Below are 8,781 nucleotides of genomic sequence, written 5' to 3'. Positions count from 1 at the left end.
AGTCAAGATGTCAGCCTCTAGGAAAGCGCATGTAGATGAACACTCCCGGAATGTCTGCCACCAGCTTTTATGTCCCCTGGGTGAGCTGTAGCCGTCCCCTACCTCCCCAGGAGACCTTCCAAAACTAGCAGGCAGGTCTGGCCCAGGTTCCTATTAAATCACTGCCTCTGCCCTTGGAACTGGAGCACGTGAGATTCTTGATACGCTTCCCAAAAGAATGAAGTCTCTGTCCCGTGGGGCTTCCGGAGTTAAGGCCCACTGGCCTTCAAAACCACATATCCTGGGGTCTCCTCCAACCACTGCTGGAACCTTGGCCTGGGGAGCCTAATGTGGGGCTCAGGACTCTCACTCCTGTGTGAGGGCCTCTGTGACTTAATTATTCTTCACCTTGTGGGTTGCCCACCAGGGGTAATGGGGCCTGATTATATTGCGAGCAAGCCACTCCTCCCATCCTGCTGTGGTTCCCTCTTTATGTTTCAAGTTGCAGAAGATCTTTTTTTGCTAGGTTCCAGTCTTTTTTTGATGGTTGTTTAGCAGTCAGTTGTGGTTTTGTTCTCCCCTAGGTTTTCTTCTAAGTGTTTCATAGTTCCAGATCGCATGTTTAAGCCTTTAAATCATTTTAATTTGATTTTAGTGTATGGTATAAGATAAGGGTCCAATTTCATTATTTTGCATTTGGATATACAGCTTTCCATTTACCATTTTTGAAGAGACTATACTTTCTCCATTGTGTATTCTTGCCACTACTGTCAAACATCACTTGACTATTTTTCACATAGGTATAGTTTTGGCTTCTCATCTTGTTCTATTGCTATTTATGTAAGTCCTTCTATCAGTATCATACTATTTTGATTACTGTCACTTTACAATGTGTTTCAAAGTCAGGAAGTATAAAGCCTACAGCTTTGTTAATCTATCTGAAAATTGTTTTAGCTATTTGAAGACCATTGCAGCCATGAGTTTTTCCAGTCGGTTTCAGTGTAGTTGGTTTCTTGCTCCCTTGGGGTGCAGAAGCCTCTTAACTGATTTCTGGGTTTCTCACAAAGGGAATTGGTCCATATATCGTTCTTGAGTCCATGTCTCCATTGGGGGAAGGAGGGTCTGGGCCTTCCTACTCCTCCATCTTGCTAATGTCACCTTCTGATTCGAAAACTACAAAGAGGATCATATAGTACATGAATTATACCTCAAAAAGTGTTTACCAAAAAGAGAACATGAAAACATAAGCCACAGACTGGGAGACAACATTTGCAAAACACACTTACAATAAACGACTTGTATCCAAAAGAGATAAAGAGCATTCCATATTCAGTAATAAGAAATCAAACAACTCCATATATAACGAGCAAAAACACTGAAAAGAAAATAATGGGTGGTCATGAAGCTATTGAGAAGATGTTTGACCTCATTAGCATTAGAGAAATACAAATTAAAGTCACAATGAAATACTATGACATACCTATAAGCATGGCTAAAATAAAAAATACAGACAATACTAAGTGGTAGAGAGAATGAGGAACAACTGGAACTCTCCTGCAATGCTAGTGAGAATACAAAATGGTATACTCTGGGCAACAGTTTGTACCTTTCATATAAAGTTAAAATACTCTTAACATTTGATCCAGCAAGCTAACTCCTAGACATTTACCCAAGAGAAATGAAAACTTACATTCCCCCAAAACCTGTATGCAAAAGTTCATAGCAGCTTCTCAGCTGCTCAGGTGACTGTACACTGGGGCTGGATGAATAGACACACACATCTCTAGGACTACTGGCCACAGGATCTGTGCTGACATCGATTCCAGAGACCAAAAGTGTCACAATGGGGCCCTGTTAGAGGGGGACTTATGAGGCCCTGGCAATCAAAGGAGCTGGGGAGAGAGACCAGTTCCCAGTGAACTGACTGGGTCCTTGGACCAAGACAGTGGTCATTCCTCCAAGCCCCAAGTTGATCATTGTAAGTGATACACTTAGCAGTTGGAGCACTGACCTCCAACTGGGTCATCGGTCTGTGGGGTAAGAGCTATTACAGTGGGGAAGGCCAAGAGGAACCCCTTAACACTGACACCTCACCCCAGGCCGAGACAGTAAGTGAAAACCAATATGGGATCCTGAGGAGCAAGGGTGGTGGGGGGCAGTTAGCAGAGATTAGTGACACCATGGGAGACCTATGGGGTGCAAGGGAAGAGGAGTAGGAGAGATGCCCGGATGAAGAGAGTGTAGATGGTGGGAAGAAGTTCTAGGATTCTCTCTATGAGGGTGGAAGGAAGGGGTGGAAGGAGGGAGGGAATGGAAATGGTGGGAGGGATGCCACTGGATCTACTGGTAACATTTGCTATAATGGTGATAGGTGCAGGGTATTTCGCTATATCCTTCCTTATCCATTTTAGCATGTCTTTAAATGTCCCTGGGAGAAGTGGGAGACATCAGCAACCACACACAGGCAGGGATGATGGGGGGCACGCATGAGGAGGAGGATTGCAGATTGACAGTGCACCCAATCTCCCCTGCTCTGTATCCTTCCCCAGCACAGTCAGAGCCCAGGTGCAGACCCAGAGAAATCAGTCCTTTGAGTTCTGCAGGCAAGAGTGGTTCAGACACCCCAGGCCTCTCCAGGAGGTCTGCCAGAGCAGGATGTAGGAGGGAGAGGTGACTGAAGACAGAGGAGTATGAATGGGAAAGAGAGGAAGGAAGGGATGGAAGGGATGGAGGGCTGTTGGAGTAGGGGGTGGGTGCAAACAAGGGAAATTCTAACACTCCAAGGCCTTCTAGAAACCAAAGATATCAGTACTGCTCCTCTCAGGGAATCTGGGAAACAGCAGTTACAGGAAAGTTTGACAGACACCTGGTGATCCACATCCACTGCCACCACCACCAACAGCTATTTGTTGTGCTCTTTCTAGACCTTGAAAATATACCTATACATACACCTATATGAATTCTCAAATATTAGCTAAGATTGACTTGTGTGTGTATAATCTATCAAACTCCATCACTCTGCAATTTGCAGTATGCAGTCAGGAGGATGTTTTTGAAATCTGTGAACACGGCCTGATGCATTCTCCTTTGCACTGCCACAGTTTAGTCTACTGGATGCATGTGCCACGGTGCGTTCATCCATTTAGGGTGTTCCTAGATTTTCCCGTCACCGACATCCTTATGCATATGCCCTGGTACACTTCAAGAACGGCGGTGTCTCCTTAATGTACCTGGCAGCGAATTGCCAGGACATAGAGGGAAAAGGTGGTGTTGTTTTCTTTTTTGTTTTTCCTTTTTTTCAGTTTTAAGATTTTTTTGCTTAAAGCAAGGAATTCGGAGCCAGACTGCCTGGTTTCCAACCTGACACTGACCCCGACAAACTGAATGACTTTGGGCCAGTGGCTGAACCTCTCAGCACCTTTCCCTCACCTGTAAGTGAGCAATAATAGTGGGTACTTCAGTGCAAGGACTGTCGTAAAGATGCATAACTATTCATGTACAGCGCTTAGAAGAGTGCCAGACGCATAGTCTGTGCTTCTCACGGACTCAAATGATCCACTCCAAGACTCTTCTGTGTCGCCCCGCCCTCTCCCAGTAACAGCATCGAACTGTGGGCACGAGAAAGCACCAGCTTTCTCCTAACCTGTCCCATTCTCGGAATGCTTAAACTCTTTGAAGGTTGCAAATGTGGTGTGTGAAAACCGATTCATGCTTTTAGTTCACATTTCCCAGGTAGGAGATGGCAAGCTTCTTTCGAGGTGTGCACAGAACCTTGCGATTCCTTCTCCTCTGAATTGCCTCGGAGTGTGGGAGGGGCTGAGGGAGCTGGGCAACCCCCAGCCTGTCCACCAAAACTGCCTGCCAATAACATCTGCTGAGCGCACAGGCCGATTTCATGGTCTATCTAATAGAGGAGCCAGAAAGAGACCTTACAACCCGTAAATACGAACCCTTGGCTCTCCGACCCTTTAGGAAAATAGTATGTGGACCCCTGATCACTGTGCCCATTCTCCTCTTGGGTGTAAGGCTTGGGCTAGATGGGAGGCTGCTAAGGGCTTTCTGCCCTCACTAGGCACCCAGAGACTCCATCCTGTGGTTTCTCCTCACCACCCCCGAGAGAAGCCCCCTCGCCTCCAATCCCTTTTGTACAGGGGACACAGTGGCTCGGAGCTGTGACTCTTATCGGAAAGGGGAGCCAGGATAGGAAGAGGTGCGACAAGAGGCCTGACAGCCGCATTCTAAACATCACCAGCTCTGCTGCCAACTCGCCAACTGCCCGACCACCTTGGGACTTGGCGGCGAACCAGAGGCCCTGACCCCATTGGTTGGGCCTCGAGGGGCGGGCCAACAAGGCGCGCGCTGGTTGGCGGAGGCCGGACCAATAAGGAGGCCCCAGCGCGGTCGTTAACCTCGCAGCGACAGCCGCGCGTCGTGTGAGGTGATCTCGTGTGGCGCCAGTGGTGCCTGACGCCGCCTCAGAAGGCCACCTGCCTCAGCCTCCGTGACCACGGTTGTGAGCGCGACCGGGACCCGGGCGATCAGTTGACGCCCCTGAAGCGAGGCCGCCCCGGTCGCGACATGAGCTCCCCGGATAAGGTGTCTGTTTCGGAAGCGGGTTTCGGCCCAGAGGGCGGCGAGCGGGACGGCGTCCGCCAGGCCGGCCGCAGAGCCCGGGGGCGACCCGCCCCCGGCCCCAACCCCAGGGCGCCGCGGATCGGCCAGGGCGAGGGCAGGGGCGGCTTCGCGGCCCCCAAGGGCTTCGAGTCCGAGCGGGTGGTGCTGGAAGCAGGAGGGCCGGTGCTCTGGGGCCGCGAAGGCCGACCCGGCTCCTCAGCGGACGACAAGGGGGACGCCCGGGACCTGGCCGACGAGTCTGCGGCCGCCATCCTGCAGCAGCTGACCGACCGGGACGTGCTGGGCGTCCGCAGATACCCGTCCCGGGTGAGCTCAGCCGCCAGAGAGTCCCGCCTGTGGGCCGGGCCCAAGGCGGCTCCCGGCGGTCGAGGCGCGGCCGCCCAGAGCTGTGGAGAAGCGCAGCCGGCTGTGGCCGGCCCTCTCCCGCCTGATGGGGCTGAGGGGGGCCGGACCTGGGGGACGCCTAAGAGAGGCACGAAGAGCAGGATGAAGGCGGCTGCCGATCGGCCGCAGTCCGTCATGAAAGGCCTGGTGGGGCTGCCTTCAGACACCGAGTCGTCAGATGAGTTCAGTGAGCTCCAGCCGATTAGAGTGAGCATTTGCCTCAAAGAAGGAGGCCAGGTCAAGCCCCGCAGCTCTAAGGATCCGGGGGACACAGCCAGACACTCGGCTTTCCAAGTCAGGGAGAATTTCCTGCCCTCCGCTCCCCAGGGACTCACCTCGGTTGTGGAAAGGCAGGACGCTGGGGAGCTGGAAATGTCTTCCCCTAAGAAAATGCAAAGCGTGCTCAGGGGGAAGGTGGGAAGCAGGCCCTATCTCGGAGGTGCTGCTGCTGGGAGCAGCCTGCCCCAGGCCACTCTTAGCAGGAGGGGGGTCCCGGAGAAGAAATCCCCCCAGGGGATCTCCAACCTGGCCCTGGGGAGAATATTCCCTCCCTGGGGGCAGCGAGTCTCGGCAGCTCCCCTGGAACCGGCCACCTTCCCCCCAATCTCTGGTATTCCGCTGCTTGGGAGGTCCAAGAGGTATTCCTCGGTCCCTTCGGGAACCAAACAGTCCAAGCACAGCGGCACTGGCAAGAAATCCGTGGCCAGGAGGGCAAGGGTGTCCGAACCTGCGGTGGCAGGAGAAGACAAGGACCCAAATAGAGACCCAGTCGCAAAGGGCCAAGTGAGTAGGCCATGCTCCTCCTCTCTCCCCCTTCCCCCTCCCACCGCCCCCCACCGCAAAGTTCTTTACCTGTGCTCCTTCTGTCCATCCCTCAGGGGTGGTCATTGGGCTCCCCTGGGTCACTGGGTCATTAGGATGCCAGATCGGGGTTGTTCTACTAGGGACAAACACTAAGGTTTCCCTTGGGGTGTGGGGGTCACTTCCCCCCCCCCCATGGCTGGTATCCGGCCTCCTCTCCCAGACAGAGGCTGGGATGGAAGGGTGAACTGGTAGCTGAAATTGGATCAGGGGACCCCTTAGAAGTTTGGGGAACAAAACTTCAGTGATTAGAGTCATCAGCTTCCTGATTCCTATTTCCTAGCTGTTCCTTGCAGGGGGCCTGAGCTTTCTTAGTACCCCACTGTTGTCCCTGGCTCAACTCTGTCTGCTGGCCTGGGGCTGACTGAGGGAGAAAGTGCTGATGAGACCAGCCTGTCACATTCCACTCCAGTCCCCTGCCTTACCCCAGCCTCGAAACAGGTTCTCTCTCACCCACACACAAACATAGATACACATGCAACCAAGTAAACACACACACACATCCTGAATCCAAATTGGTAAGAAATTTTGTTTCAGCTTCCAACACACAGGCGAGTGCGATCTTTTTCGTGCGGACATCGTGGGGAATCCAGCAGTGGTAACCTCAATACCAGAGCCTCCCAGGATTCAGGACGCTTAGAGCCCCTGGCCCGGAACCAGGGAGACGACATGCCCAGAGGGCCTGCACCCCCAGGTGAGTCTCCTGGGTTTGATAGGAGGGGTGAGGGGACGAGGAGAGAAACCTCTTGCTGTCTCTGCTGGGGGCTCAGCCTTGCTCCCAGGCAACTTCTCCCCCAGGAGATGGGGTGAGGTCAATGGTTGTCTCGGGCCACATCATCCTCTGTGTGGGGTTTCTGGGGCAGGGGTGATGGTGGCAGTGCCCCAAACTGCAACTGTGGACATAGACTTGCGGAGGAACAGCCTACGCTGTTAAGTCCTGTTCACCCACTTTGTTCCCCCAGCTGCTGGATGTGGCTGCAGCTTCTGAGGGGGTCGAACCCAGAGCCACAGTCTCTGGGGACCACAGTTGGGGAATGGCTGCCCCTGGGGAAGAGAGGAGGCAGGCTTAGACAGAAGGTTGGAGCCGCTGGGGGGAGCAGGACTGGCTTGTTACCAGTAGGGGGTGGTGCTGCCTCACCTCCGGTTAGACCCTGCTAGGCCCTGTCCACCTCACTGGGAGCCTGAGAAGCTGGATTGTGTGTCCTTTCCCTGTAGGTGACCAGGAACCACTCGACCAGCCCCCAAGACCAGAAAGGCAGCAGCAGGCACCAGGAGCGCAGGGCTGTCCTCGGGTAATGCTTCCTCTGGTTCTTGGAAACAGGCCCAAACTACATGGGAGGATCTGTGTTTAGGTTAAACTGACTTCTGTGCGGCCTGCTTCCCTGCCCCCAACCCACAGCCTACGAAGGGAGCCCACGTCCTTTCCCCTGGGGAGCCTGAGCCAGTCTAGCCGCGGGGCTTTGGGATGTAGAGTCGGGAGGAGAGGGGAAGGTGAAGGAGAGAGGAGGCCAGAATATACTAATCATTTCTCTTTCCGGTGTCTCCTGACCTAGTGTCCCGTGCTGCAGAGAGAAATAGACAGCCTCAAGGAGCAACTCGGTATGAGGAACCAGGGGCAGAGAGCGGTGTGTTAGTGCAGAACCCGGGTGGGCGCTTGGGGTGGGGTGGGCTGCAGGTGCAGGCAGCCCCTCAGGGACGAGCATGCCTGCGGGGAGGAGACCTAGCAGGCCTGGCCCTGGAGCCTGCTGCATGTTCTGAATGGTCCTGACATGGCCCAGAGCCTGAGAGCTGCTTGCACACTTTGGTTCCCTTTAGGAAACATTTCCACATTTAGTTCAGGTGGTGGTGGAGTGAATCAGGCCCAGGGCTCTTTGCATCTGGGCAGGAGGGGGTTTCAGGTTGCAGGGCTGGGCGGTTCGCCATGGGGACAGGGCTTGGGCTTCTATATCCCTATGTCTGGAGTGCCAGCTTATGCCTCTCCCCGTTTCAGCGGCCATGGAGAACCTGGCTTACAAGTTCCAGATCCTGTGAAGTGAGTGTTACACACACCATACCCCTCGCCACAGTCCTGGCTGTTGAGCAGGGCCGAGGGCTGGCCCTGGCTTGAGGCTCTTCCCTGACTGTGCTGTCTCACAGGTTGAGCCCAGCATCTTCATGCAAGAGGAGCCGCTGATACCTCTGGGGCCCGGGAGCTGTGGCCAAGCTCGTTCCCTCCTGCTCTACCTCAGCCAGGGCCTCCTCCTCTCTCTCGTTTGCTCCCGCCCCACCCGTTTCACAGCAGTTTCCAATTAAAGTACCTCTCACGGTCTGTGGTCTGTCCTCTCTCTGGGGAGGCAGGGGAGTGGGCAGGAGCGGGGCAGGAGCTGTTCGGTGTCAGAGCCTTTTCCAGAACAGTCCCTCTGGCATCCTGTGGTGGGCCTTCTCCCTGTGGGGAGTCCGGGGAGCCTCTGCTCCCATCCCTGCAGTCAGGCCTGCAGAGTGCCTGGCTCTGGGTTTGGTGTGGGCTCTGCCTGTCCGCACTGGCATGTCCTCCCCTTCCCCTGGAGGCCGTCTTCCAGTTCCCTCCAAACCCCTCCTCCTTTGGGGTCCGGCGGTTCCCATTCATCGCTGCCGTTCCCCCTCCCCATCACCAGGAACCCATGACCCCTTCCAGAGCTCCCATGCCCCTTTCCCTCAGTGGGATCACCATCCTGCTTCCCCCCTCCATCCACCCTGCTTTGCTGTCAGAGCACCCTCGATCCCTCCCCTGGCTTGCCGTCGGTGGCCTTCCTGCACGTGCACTTCAGCAGGTGTTAAACAGGCACAGTTGAGCTCATCTTCCCTCTCCTGAGACCCCATCCTGCCTGTGAGGTCCCTACCTCCCCCTGGTGCCACCATGCACAGGGACATCTCACCCAGGAACCTGCGAGTCGTCCTCCTGTC

The 8,781-nt window shown here is 54.5% G+C and overlaps 1 protein-coding gene across 1 annotated transcript; it reads left to right on the top strand.

Annotated features, from left to right (window-relative positions):
- The first annotated feature begins 4,308 nt into the window (after positions 1–4,308).
- Positions 4,309–8,202, top strand: LOC105080140 (uncharacterized protein CXorf49 homolog). Its single transcript, XM_074359311.1, has 6 exons — positions 4,309–5,781; positions 6,397–6,553; positions 7,075–7,151; positions 7,413–7,458; positions 7,850–7,891; positions 7,996–8,202. The coding sequence occupies exons 1-5, from the start codon at positions 4,558–4,560 to the stop codon at positions 7,888–7,890; spliced, it is 1,545 nt and encodes a 514-aa protein (XP_074215412.1). The 5' UTR covers positions 4,309–4,557; the 3' UTR covers position 7,891; positions 7,996–8,202.
- The last annotated feature ends 579 nt before the right edge of the window (positions 8,203–8,781 follow it).

Source organism: Camelus bactrianus, chromosome X, assembly GCF_048773025.1.
Source record: "Camelus bactrianus isolate YW-2024 breed Bactrian camel chromosome X, ASM4877302v1, whole genome shotgun sequence".
NCBI lineage: Eukaryota > Metazoa > Chordata > Mammalia > Artiodactyla > Camelidae > Camelus > Camelus bactrianus.
This window is presented reverse-complemented; position numbering and strand designations above follow the sequence as displayed.

Bases quoted from the DNA above. Each gene is read 5' to 3' on its own strand.
- LOC105080140 (XM_074359311.1), top strand. From the start codon at position 4,558: ATGAGCTCCCCGGATAAGGTGTCTGTTTCGGAAGCGGGTTTCGGCCCA. The intron at 5,782-6,396 runs GTGAGTAGGCCA...ATTTTGTTTCAG, and splicing joins ACCCAGTCGCAAAGGGCCAA to CTTCCAACACACAGGCGAGT. The intron at 7,459-7,849 runs GTATGAGGAACC...TCCCCGTTTCAG, and splicing joins CAGCCTCAAGGAGCAACTCG to CGGCCATGGAGAACCTGGCT.